The sequence below is a fragment of the Drosophila ananassae genome, chromosome 2R, assembly GCF_017639315.1.
Source record: "Drosophila ananassae strain 14024-0371.13 chromosome 2R, ASM1763931v2, whole genome shotgun sequence".
Taxonomy (NCBI): Eukaryota; Metazoa; Arthropoda; class Insecta; order Diptera; family Drosophilidae; genus Drosophila; species Drosophila ananassae.
The window spans coordinates 10,769,432-10,782,096 of NC_057928.1; the positions used below are offsets into that span (position 1 = coordinate 10,769,432).

General features: G+C 39.5%; 2 protein-coding genes across 3 annotated transcripts; both read left to right on the top strand.

Annotated features, from left to right (window-relative positions):
* LOC116655876 lies at positions 1 to 1,324 on the top strand. The gene is made up of 2 exons (XM_032454701.2): positions 1 to 420; positions 472 to 1,324. Exons 1-2 carry the CDS (start codon positions 363 to 365, stop codon positions 819 to 821), a joined length of 408 nt encoding a protein of 135 aa, XP_032310592.1. The 5' UTR covers positions 1 to 362; the 3' UTR covers positions 822 to 1,324.
* A 1,165-nt stretch (positions 1,325 to 2,489) lies between these two features.
* Positions 2,490 to 7,117, top strand: LOC26514247. Of its 2 annotated transcripts, none has more exons than XR_004310813.2 (2): positions 2,490 to 6,086; positions 6,138 to 7,117. XR_004310813.2 is itself a non-coding variant. In XM_014910107.3 (2 exons), exons 1-2 carry the CDS (start codon positions 6,029 to 6,031, stop codon positions 6,485 to 6,487), a joined length of 408 nt encoding a protein of 135 aa, XP_014765593.1. In that variant the 5' UTR covers positions 4,896 to 6,028; the 3' UTR covers positions 6,488 to 7,117. The 2 variants fall into 2 exon arrangements, 1 of the variants encoding a protein (XP_014765593.1); XM_014910107.3 differs by having other exon boundaries at positions 4,896 to 6,086.
* The last annotated feature ends 5,548 nt before the right edge of the window (positions 7,118 to 12,665 follow it).

Below are 12,665 nucleotides of genomic sequence, written 5' to 3' on the forward strand. Positions count from 1 at the left end.
GTGTGAGGGTACGAATATGATTTTTATGAAAAATAAACAGAAAAGTTAAACTCTAAAGGTAAACAAACCATAGTCGATAGTTAGTAGACGATAGTTAGTAGTCGAATAAAAATAAGTCGATAACAGATCGCTGTTACAGCCCTTTAAAGCTGTTAAGGCAAACAATCTGGCAACCCCATCCATCTGGCAATTTTGACAACTGAATTTCCGCTTGCTTGGCTGGTTCTTTTGCAATCAAAACGCCAAAGTTAGAAGTTGTCTACAACCAAAAGAAATAGTGAATATCGCCAACGTGGAAACTGGGATAGTACCGAACACGGTACACCAGGAGACTGAGATCAGAAGCCGAACGTTGGCTGTGGATGAGCCCAGCCGTTCGCCGCTGCACGTGTGTTGTGGTTGTGGCGAAAAAGACTCCAGGTGAGCCGGCTAATATGTCGCTAAGTAGAGTAATAATATAAGGTGTTCTAGGAAGTGTTAGGAAACCCCCCGATCGTTTACGTAGCGCTCGCCAAAAGCCTACGTCAAGCCACCGATCGAGTTTCGACCCAGAGGTCTACGGCGGAGACACCGCGTGGATCATCGGCCAGGGATCCAGGAAAAGCTTTCCTCGATCAGCCCCTAAACGTGCGCGAACCCGGTCCAGACTCGAACCGCGATCGGCGAGGTCTGTGACCGGCGACGTGTGCGTGATTGGGGCCGCAGAAGATCAGGAGCGGGCTGGAACCTGGCCAACCCAGGAGCGTGGAGGACATAACCTCACTTTCCGGAGCAGAACCGCATGTTCGTTTGAGCCGACCGCATTTAACCTGATGGGCTAGCCGACGATCGCTGAGGCAGACATCTCGTCCATAGTGACGATTCAACGAGAACAACAACAACCAGGAGAGAGGCGCGACAAGCTGTGCCAGGATTAGTGTATTATCGAGTAGAATTTAATTTTCATTATTTTTGTTTTGTAAGTCATTTTGGATCGTACATACACTAGTCGGCATATATATTTTGACATAGCGATGCTTCATTTTCTTTTTCAATTATTTCTTTATTTAAAGGAAAACAATTATTGATTTAATTTCAAATAGATATTAGTAATGTTTTATTACCAAAATAACAGTTTTAGGTTTTTTATAAATGTATTTTGTATTTATTTTTTAATTTAAACTAAAATAAACTAAATTCGATAGGTGGCATAAGTATTTTGACATAGCTTTGTTTCACAATTAAATATAACAGAGTGCAACAGTGATTCTGAACCTTTATAGTGAAATAGTAGGAATTGTTTAACTGTTCGAGTATTACACAAAACCGTGTATAAAAAATTGTTTAACACCCTAAAAATCTTGATTTATTTTAACAAAACCAGTTTTCGGGACTTTTTTGCGCTTAAAAATTCCTAAACTCGTTTTTTTAAACCGATTTCAAAATTGCCGATGTTTTTCAATAGTTAAAGGTTGTAACTTTTGAAAAAAAAATATATCTTTGATTTTTTTAGGCAAAAAGGACAAAATTTTTACACCTGAAACTGAAATTTTCGCCTTTTGATCGTGTTTTTCGGATTTTGACGCCAGTTTTTCGGTACAACTTACAAAATTTCTGTCATGAATGCCACATATCAATGTTGTCTCATTAATACTGAATAAAAAGAGACAAATTTCATTAAAAAACTATGAAAATTGTTGAAGTTATAACGGTTATTCCAAAAAAAGTCAATTCAACATTGCGAGCGCACCGGAGTAACAGTAGGAATATGCTCTTATTCTTATAGTGCTCGCAATGTTGAATTGACTTTTTTTGGAATAACCGTTATAACTTCAACAATTTTCATAGTTTTTTAATGAAATTTGTCTCTTTTTATTCAGTATTAATGAGACAACATTGATATGTGGCATTCATGACAGAAATTTTGTAAGTTGTACCGAAAAACTGGCGTCAAAATCCGAAAAACACGATCAAAAGGCGAAAATTTCAGTTTCAGGTGTAAAAATTTTGTCCTTTTTGCCTAAAAAAATCAAAGATATATTTTTTTTTCAAAAGTTACAACCTTTAACTATTGAAAAACATCGGCAATTTTGAAATCGGTTTAAAAAAACGAGTTTAGGAATTTTTAAGCGCAAAAAAGTCCCGAAAACTGGTTTTGTTAAAATAAATCAAGATTTTTAGGGTGTTAAACAATTTTTTATACACGGTTTTGTGTAATACTCGAACAGTTAAACAATTCCTACTATTTCACTATAAAGGTTCAGAATCACTGTTGCACTCTGTTATATTTAATTGTGAAACAAAGCTATGTCAAAATACTTATGCCACCTATCGAATTTAGTTTATTTTAGTTTAAATTAAAAAATAAATACAAAATACATTTATAAAAAACCTAAAACTGTTATTTTGGTAATAAAACATTACTAATATCTATTTGAAATTAAATCAATAATTGTTTTCCTTTAAATAAAGAAATAATTGAAAAAGAAAATGAAGCATCGCTATGTCAAAATATATATGCCGACTAGTGTAGACTCATCTTTTGTTTTCTGTAGAGCATTGATAAGAGGCACATGTACATCAAACTCCATAATCTAATTCGCTTTTAACCTGATCACCCCAAAACATCCAGCGTTCTCGTCTACAGGCCTGCGGACTTCGAGGGATGGTTTCGTGAGTAAACATTGTCATGTAACAAACTTGATCATGTAACAGTGCCTCTAGAGGAAAACATATGAATAGTCAGTCCATATCAAAATGATTGGGTAGACGATATAACATAACTCCTACTTTACATTCATACATATAATTCTTTATCCACACATTTTTACATTATATTCTAATTTGTTAATTAAGCTAGATTAAACTCATTTTGTAGGATTAGGACCAATTAGGAGTAAGGGTTTAGGTTAAGCATGAGTCTGAAGAAGAAGCTATTATGATTTTGTATTGAAGTTTGATTTTGAAATGAAGTAAATTTAGAATTTGTATGGGCACCTGAGCTGATCGATTTCAATATGGGTAAGGGCAACAATACTTCGTTGTGAAGTTGTTAAGTCTTTACAGGTAGGGCGGGCCAAGCGGAAGAACCTCACCACCTTAGTTCTTCGATAGCACGGTTTCCTGTCTTGAATTCATATCCTTCCAACTGACTGGATCTCCTCCCAAACTCTGTCTACAATATTTTTATTGTGTGGCGGTGGTACTGATTAGGAAGTAACCGACCCCTATGTCTCTTCCCTGAGCTAGGCCGTTCCTGTAGGCAGAGTATGCAACCAATCGGTATCCAAGTTCCTCCGTGTTCGTCACAGAATAAAATGGCGCCCAACGTGGGGCTAGCAAAACATCTAGCTAAGCAACAAACAAAACACCAAATCGCAGCCCCTGCTCTCACGAGCTAACCTCCAACCTATCCTAACAGTCAGCCTTCCAAACAAGTTTCTTTAGTTTCAGAAAACCCTTCTTTTGATTCCACTAGGATTGCTGTGTTTTGGGAAATCCTCAGAACCAGACCAGGGAACAAATTAAGGATTAGGAAAGATGTTTCTCTTGAAATATCCCTTTGTTTATACATGTATTTAAGGAACAAGAAGTCGAGACTGTATTGGCTGGAATGTTTCAGCAATAACTCCTTCTTAGCCCTTGATCAACTCATCAAACCATAAATATTCATAAATTCGAGAATTGTAATTGTTGGAAAATTCAGCAATACCTCATTTTTCAATATTTTGGCTTCAATTTTCACCCTTTATTATTGACAGAAAGTTGCCTAAATGAAATTGAGAATTATATTGGTTGGAATATTCAGCAGTATACTCTTTCATTTATCGCAACGAGCACATCAGGTTGTTTTAGATTCAATAGAAATATGAAGAGACAGACAGAAAACCTTGTAATATATTAAATGAAATCGATACAGCAAAGGATAAGACCCAAGATATCCCATAAAAATTCAGGTTTCCGAAATTAAATTGTGGAAATAATAGACTTAATATCTATCAAATTTCGTTATATTTTGTTGTTGTTGTTGTATGTCGAAAACGAAACAATGTCAGTTCGGCGTAGTCCCGAAAATAGTTCAAGATTGGCCATTGAGTCGGTGCAATGCTCCATATGCAATGATACCAACGCCGAGATAGACTTTGTCGAAACCCCCTGTCAACACCGCTTTCATCGAACGTGCGTAACTTCCTGGTTACTGCAAAATGAAACGTGTCCAAATTGTCGACAACCATGCTTATCGTCGCAGCTCAATGATAGCACGCGAAGAGCGCAAGACACTACCCTAGAAGTTCCGAGAGTTCAAAACGGATCCAATCCAAACTCACGAACAGGTGCCGTTCCTAGAAGTCGTCCGAATACCAGACCGACAACAAGGTCAACCTCAACCGTATCCAATAATCGTCCGAGCACCGCCTCACAAGCGCAGCGTTCACCACGTGCTGGAGGTTCGCAAAGAGCGACTAGCATTTCAGAAGGTAGAATTCAGGGACTAATAACAAATGCTTTAGAAGCATACCAAACCCAACTTTCTTCGACATTATCAGAACAAATAAGTCTGGCAATGCAAAACCTCAACATACCTACTTCTCAAAGACAATCACTTGAGGGGGATTCGGAATTACCGACAGCCGACCCATTACCAAGTCAGCTGTTCGATAATCATGTGTCAGGTAACCATAACACATCCGACAATCGTTCATTGGAGAATCGTAGAGAGAACCACACCATCAGACCTGACCAGATTTCGAGTTTAATTGTTCACTGGAAGCTACAATTTTCCGGCTCACCAAAAGACATATCCGTAGAAGATTTCATATATCGAGTGAATACATTAACACGTCGCTCATTAAATGGAAACTTTGATCTTTTGTATCAGTACGCGAATTTGTTGTTTGTAGGCCCAGCTCTAACCTTCTTTTGGCGATGCCATAGGAGTTCAGAGGAGATGAATTGGCGATTACTCTGTTCTCGGTTAAGGGAACGATATAAAGACCAACGATCAGATCAGGACATTCGAGCCGCGATGCGTAGAAGAAGGCAGGGAAATAGTGAATGTTTCGACGATTTTCTTGACTCCATCCTAGCCATCGCCGATGCGCTATCTGAACCTATTTCAGACTCAGAGTTGGCTCAGACAATAAGAAACAACCTAAGATCTGACCTAGGACACGACCTTTTACATATAGAAACCCCAACTATTGCTGCTTTACGCAAGCACTGCCACTGTCATGAAGAGTTCTTCAACAATCTCAGAGCTAAAAGTAGTTCACGTCCAAGGTAGTGAGGGATTATTTAGAAGATGAGATTTTTGTATGTTTTGGAACTCCTGAGGTTTTGGTTAGCGATAATGGCACTCAGTTTAAAAGCCAGGACTTCGCAGCCTTTACATCCAAGCATGGAATCCAACATAATTTCACTGGTGCTTACTCTCCGCAATCCAACGCGGCGGAGCGCGTCAACCGTAAAAAGAGAAATTTCGTTCTAAGCAACCAGGCTAAGCATATCAACGCAAAATTGTCACCGGTGGGAATCAAGGCCAGAGTAAAGGAGAAGAGAGGGCAGTCGTTATATCTGCTCGAAGACATCAATGGAAAGGAGTTAGGAGTTTTCATGCAAAAGACCTTTGGTGAAGTACCCTTTTTCAGCTTTCATCTCCTTTTATTATCAGGTCGATAAAACCTGTGGTGTGAGGGTACGAATATGATTTTTATGAAAAATAAACAGAAAAGTTAAACTCTAAAGGTAAACAAACCATAGTCGATAGTTAGTAGACGATAGTTAGTAGTCGAATAAAAATAAGTCGATAACAGATCGCTGTTACAGCCCTTTAAAGCTGTTAAGGCAAACAATCTGGCAACCCCATCCATCTGGCAATTTTGACAACTGAATTTCCGCTTGCTTGGCTGGTTCTTTTGCAATCAAAACGCCAAAGTTAGAAGTTGTCTACAACCAAAAGAAATAGTGAATATCGCCAACGTGGAAACTGGGATAGTACCGAACACGGTACACCAGGAGACTGAGATCAGAAGCCGAACGTTGGCTGTGGATGAGCCCAGCCGTTCGCCGCTGCACGTGTGTTGTGGTTGTGGCGAAAAAGACTCCAGGTGAGCCGGCTAATATGTCGCTAAGTAGAGTAATAATATAAGGTGTTCTAGGAAGTGTTAGGAAACCCCCCGATCGTTTACGTAGCGCTCGCCAAAAGCCTACGTCAAGCCACCGATCGAGTTTCGACCCAGAGGTCTACGGCGGAGACACCGCGTGGATCATCGGCCAGGGATCCAGGAAAAGCTTTCCTCGATCAGCCCCTAAACGTGCGCGAACCCGGTCCAGACTCGAACCGCGATCGGCGAGGTCTGTGACCGGCGACGTGTGCGTGATTGGGGCCGCAGAAGATCAGGAGCGGGCTGGAACCTGGCCAACCCAGGAGCGTGGAGGACATAACCTCACTTTCCGGAGCAGAACCGCATGTTCGTTTGAGCCGACCGCATTTAACCTGATGGGCTAGCCGACGATCGCTGAGGCAGACATCTCGTCCATAGTGACGATTCAACGAGAACAACAACAACCAGGAGAGAGGCGCGACAAGCTGTGCCAGGATTAGTGTATTATCGAGTAGAATTTAATTTTCATTATTTTTGTTTTGTAAGTCATTTTGGATCGTACATAGACTCATCTTTTGTTTTCTGTAGAGCATTGATAAGAGGCACATGTACATCAAACTCCATAATCTAATTCGCTTTTAACCTGATCACCCCAAAACATCCAGCGTTCTCGTCTACAGGCCTGCGGACTTCGAGGGATGGTTTCGTGAGTAAACATTGTCATGTAACAAACTTGATCATGTAACAGTGCCTCTAGAGGAAAACATATGAATAGTCAGTCCATATCAAAATGATTGGGTAGACGATATAACATAACTCCTACTTTACATTCATACATATAATTCTTTATCCACACATTTTTACATTATATTCTAATTTGTTAATTAAGCTAGATTAAACTCATTTTGTAGGATTAGGACCAATTAGGAGTAAGGGTTTAGGTTAAGCATGAGTCTGAAGAAGAAGCTATTATGATTTTGTATTGAAGTTTGATTTTGAAATGAAGTAAATTTAGAATTTGTATGGGCACCTGAGCTGATCGATTTCAATATGGGTAAGGGCAACAATACTTCGTTGTGAAGTTGTTAAGTCTTTACAGGTAGGGCGGGCCAAGCGGAAGAACCTCACCACCTTAGTTCTTCGATAGCACGGTTTCCTGTCTTGAATTCATATCCTTCCAACTGACTGGATCTCCTCCCAAACTCTGTCTACAATATTTTTATTGTGTGGCGGTGGTACTGATTAGGAAGTAACCGACCCCTATGTCTCTTCCCTGAGCTAGGCCGTTCCTGTAGGCAGAGTATGCAACCAATCGGTATCCAAGTTCCTCCGTGTTCGTCACAAGCGTTAGACTGGGCGTGGCGGGGAGCGCCTCAATTTGCACGCTTCGTTATTCAATTAGACACTTGGCACACAAAACAGAGACAGGCGGAGCGCGCGAAAGAGAAAGGGGGCAGGCTCTGACAACACGGGACGCATAATTTTGATTGATGGCCCAATAATGGCGGTGATTTATCATATTTGCATGCTAAAATTTAAGCCAACCAATGGCGGGTCTGCACTTGAAGCCATCGAACGGGTCTGCAATGCAAAATTAGTTCCATTCTTTAATTTAATTTAAAACTATACATTGGACCAAAAAAAAGAGTATAATTTCATTTTACCAACAAATTATAGTTAATTAGTGGCATAATAAGTAATCATATTGCAAAGTTCATATATAAGCTTCTAGAACTATAAACTTAATTTAATTCTATAGTTCCCCTAATAAACTTTATTTTTCTGCACTTCTAAAACTTTACGCCGGTAATGGCCACCGGAAAGTATGCTATGAATACATACAACCTGACCAGATGGCAAAAACCGCAAAAAAACACACACACACACATGTATCACGCTAATTGGTCTTTTGGTCTACAAATAAAAGCGTTGCGATGACAATGGCCACGGGGCGTATACGCAATATTTGTAGTTTATCATTGCACTTTCTCCTGGAGAAGCCCACTTTCGCCCAGCCACCGTTTATGTCTATAAAATCCATCTTAAGCCGCTTGCTACCTGTGAAAATGTATGAATTTTATGCTGCCACTCTACACGACAACACAAGCTCTCCAGGCACAAATACACAATGGAAAGCAAGATACGGAAACTATCATTGGGCTGGGCCTATGCTTATACACCCCTCCCATAAAATTGTTAAATTTCTTACATCCTATAAAATAAGCATAATTCTTATGACAATTATAGGTTAATAGATCCAAGATATTGGGGATACAACCTATCCAGGATATATATAGTCCCGATCCCCTGAAAGATGTGTTTAAAATATTGAGTATATCAACAAAAAAATCGATTATGAAGGATCCTACTAAAGAAACCCCTACTTTTTTCTATAAGCTTATAAGATCGGGTATAGTATCATATAGGAAACATCCTTGCACTCTTCTGGAACAAATCATAATATCCTTTCGAAGAGTATAGAAATGAAAGCAAAAGTGGAACGCATTTTTGTCAGCAGCTTTAGCCGCTGCCTGTGGCTTTGCCGTCGGCTTGGGTCTCCAGTAAACACTCAAATCCAATTAAATTTAATACGACTTACTTGGCTTTGTTGCAAGCGAGTGCAGGTGTGTGACAGAGACTGGCCGAGCTGAGGGGAAAGAGACGGCGAAAGGCAGGTGGACGTGTGCCGCTTGTTTGGTTTGAAAACGTTTTTTATATTTCCAGTCTTTTTTCCTGGTTACTTCAACAACGTACCAGGAACTTTTAGGTACACTTTTACCCTACACATAAGAATTTATATTATATAAATTCAAAACACTTTGATTTTCGTAATTGTATGGCAGGATTTTATTTATATCTCTTCCAACATTTATCAACTATAGAGTCCCTATCCCAAACCCCTCAAACTATCGAGGTTTCGTGGCTTAACATTTGTAGGACCAGATTTTGGGGACGTCCTTTGTCCCTCAACAGGAGGATAAATTCCAACTCGCGGCCGATCAACATCCTCGTAGACTGGTGCATTGTCGAATGCCATAAGGAGTGGCAGCAGCAGGATGAGGCAAAGTGCTGAGAAAATTAGTTTCATCTCGGGTCAGATCAGAGTTTCAAGTAACTGCCGATCCGACTCTGAATCGGGTTTATATATACGGTTGATTTCGTGGGCGAATGCACTCAAATACAATAAAAAAAACAGAGTACAACTGACTAAGCAGAATTAAAATTGAAGTGGAAATTCAAACGAGAATTTCCGGCTGGTAATTAAGAAAATTGGCCAAAGTTAAAATACAAAAGTTGGCTGTCTGTATATGTAAATATATCTACTGTCTGTATATGGTTCTAATAGATAGTAAACATAGCTGAAGGGCAAAGATCTTCCAATTATTTTTCGCACAATTTCATTTAAATCTTTACAGAGCCCATGAGGCTACAAAGCCCTACCTTCACACTGTTCTAGTTTTAATTAAAGTAACATTTGTTAAATTAAATCGAAAGAGCTTAAAAGAGCTAATCCAGCTGCACGAAAGAGAGCAAAGAATCTGGCTCGATGAACCCAATTCGCCGCAAAACCGGCTAAGCCGAAAGTGCCAACAAAACGCAAAGCAATTAAAATCATTCCAGCCTGTCAACGAACGATTCCGGAATCTCAGATCACAAATCCGGAATCGAGAATCCAGAACCTGCCCAGTCCGATTTGCTCTCTTTACAACTGGGTCTTGTCAGTTGTCGTAGGACAGGGTGGGGTTGGCATTATAAATATGCATGAATTTTAAAATAAATGTATGCATGCAAGTGTTTCGAGTGACAGAACTGCAATCTATGTCAAATGCAAACCAAAGTCCTCGAAAAAAGGATACACGACGGGTGTTGGTTGAACAAGAAATGTAAGACAAAAGATTTCCCCAAAGAATATATAAATAAGCTTTACTTTTTAGATTTTTTCTTCTTAAAAGGACTTTACTTTATTTGTTATCATACTCATTACTTTATCCCATAGTCTTATAAGGGTATCGTGGTTTAACGATTATCGGCTTAACGTGATAGGATGTTGAGTTCTTCCCCGTTGTCCGCGGATATTCATCAGAGTATTCTATAGAATGGACGTAAGTCATTAAAATCGCCCGCAAGATGAGGCAAAGTGGGGAGAAAATTAGTTTCATCTTGGGCCAGATCCGAATTCAAAGTAATTTCCAATCCGAACCGATTCCGTCTTATATATCGCCGGAAAATGGCCTTTAGGCAGTGAAAAATTTAAGTGGAAATTCCAACGCGAGCTTCCGGCTGGCAATTAAGAAAATTGGCAAAAGTAAAATCCGAATTCAAAGCTGGCAACGAGTAAATAATAGATTTTATTGTATATATTTGACACCTGCCACGACCACCCACTTAACCTCCACCCACCACCGCTGACTGTGGCCTTAATCCAAGCCAAAACAATGCCAACAATTTAGTCCATTTAAACTTCCGCCCGCACCCCAAAGTTCCCCCAATTACTTTTTGCACGATTTGATTTTACATTTAACGATTTTTCGCACTTAATTAGAGGAGCCAGCCAAGAGGTGTCGATGTCAGTGGCAGGCCCAAAGTCGAATGCCGAAAGCCAAGGGGTTGCTATGATTTGATTAAATGTGAAGATGAATTTTAATTAAAATCCTCCCCAGCCCGGCCATGGCTCCCTCGGAAGTTTTTGACATCCCAACACTTTGCTGGAGTAACACCCCTTTCCCATGGCGTTCCCCCTTCATCTAATAGAGCAATAAAAGCCGCAAGTTCATGCCCAGCGACTGGCTTCTGGCTTCTGGCAGGTTCCTTTGTGGGCTTAGTCATCGTAATTTATGCAAAATGAAAATTAAAGATCCGCAGACCCAAAGTTTTAAATGCAAATGACAGACTAATGAATTGAGAGAACTACTTACAAGCAATTTGCGCCAAAATACTTTCGATTTTTCACATCAATTTCAATTAACAAATTAAAGCCCTGCCACTCTTATCACTGCCGAGCAAATAATTTGGTTTAATTTCCCTTTAAATGGGTCTGCATGACCAACAATGCCGTGAAAAAGCCAGCTGAATGGGTTTGCCAAAAGTTTTCGCAAACCCAAAACTAAAACCAAAAGAAAACAAATACTCGTACAGCACACTCACTCCCAACATTTTTAATTCATTTTTTAGCCAGTCAGATGCAGTCCACAAAAAAAATACAATATGGGTTGTAAAAAGTTCAGATCGAATGGGTTATGCCCTATACCTTTTTATATTAAGTACTTATATATATAGTTTAAAAAGATTAATTAAATTGTTAGGAACAATCTTTGAAAAAGATACAAATTCAATTCAATCATAGAATGAATAATGAAACCCTTTCCTTTATAGGGCCAACTTTCCAACAGTTTGCGGCCAAGTGAATAGGAGCTTCTGGCCAAAAACTGTGGGTTAGAGTGAGGGTTAGCATTCCGTAGGCCTGTCGCTGCCAATGGGCCATTCAAAATTACGAGCCAACAGTTTCCGGAGTGTTTTTTGTCACTTCCATGCGCTTATTGTCAGTTTTAAGTAAGCAACTTCCTCGTTGTTGGTTGCTAGCCACCATGGTTGTTTACTCTTTTTTGTTGTATTTTCCAGCAGCCGAAAAGTTTTGTGACCAAAAGTCTGCCTACAAATGCAGACAAATATGGAAAAACTCATGAAATGCAATAAATTTTCAAATATATTTTGTGTGCGCGGCAGATGAGTTTTTAGTTGCTTTGTTTTTTTTTCATATTTTGTTCGGTTGTCGGTTTTCTGCGCAGTTTTTTTTGTGTTAGGTATTGTTTAAAACTTGGAACTTTTTTCTTGGTGCAGTGCACCACATGAACTGATAAAGCCACGTTCCGCCAAAAGCCAAACAGTCCAAGCCCTGGAACCCAGTGGCATATATTGAGATATAGACTGGCGTGCTCCAAGAATTGACAAAGTCTAAGGCTAAAAGAGCCATATAAATCAAATGTTGATTGCGTAAAGTTGGTTAGTCAGAAGACCCGATTTACGAGCCAAAAATACATGGTATCTTTAGGCCAATGACAATTTTGATTTAAACCTAGCCATTGAGTTTTTTTTCGGTTTTTCTGCACTTGAAAATTAAATATATACGTTTATTTTAGGCTGCTTTTAAAGTAAAGTCTAAAAATAATATTCTTGTTTAGTTATTTTTTTATCTGTTATGATATAGCCATAAAATGTGCATTTGGAATTATAAACTGACTATGACTGGCTAAAATTAAGCGATGCCTCAAAATACTATCATTAATTTACCGAAAACCCGACTGTCATTCTTTTGTCAAAGACTGTAAATTTTGTGAGATTTTCTCCATACTTGCCTCATCACCTCTCCGAGCCCCAACAAAAAATCGAATCAAACAAGTCGAGCTCCTCCCCCTAGAGGCCCTCATAGGTTCTCAAATAGAACTGATACTACCGATAGCCGTTTTCCGATCGAATTCTTCGACGGAACGTCAACGTCACCATTATCTTTACCGTTAGGAAGACGACGACGAGCGTCAGGTAGTGGTGGCGAATGGGTGGGCTGGGTTGGGTCTAGATCGAGCA

What these genes read in the sequence shown, in the direction of transcription:
- LOC26514247 (XM_014910107.3), top strand. Translation starts at nt 6,029, where the DNA reads ATGAGCCCAGCCGTTCGCCGCTGCACGTGTGTTGTGGTTGTGGCGAAA. An exon ending in TGTGGCGAAAAAGACTCCAG is followed by an intron (nt 6,087 to 6,137) that starts GTGAGCCGGCTA and finishes AAGGTGTTCTAG; the next exon opens with GAAGTGTTAGGAAACCCCCC.
- LOC116655876 (XM_032454701.2), top strand. Translation starts at nt 363, where the DNA reads ATGAGCCCAGCCGTTCGCCGCTGCACGTGTGTTGTGGTTGTGGCGAAA. An exon ending in TGTGGCGAAAAAGACTCCAG is followed by an intron (nt 421 to 471) that starts GTGAGCCGGCTA and finishes AAGGTGTTCTAG; the next exon opens with GAAGTGTTAGGAAACCCCCC.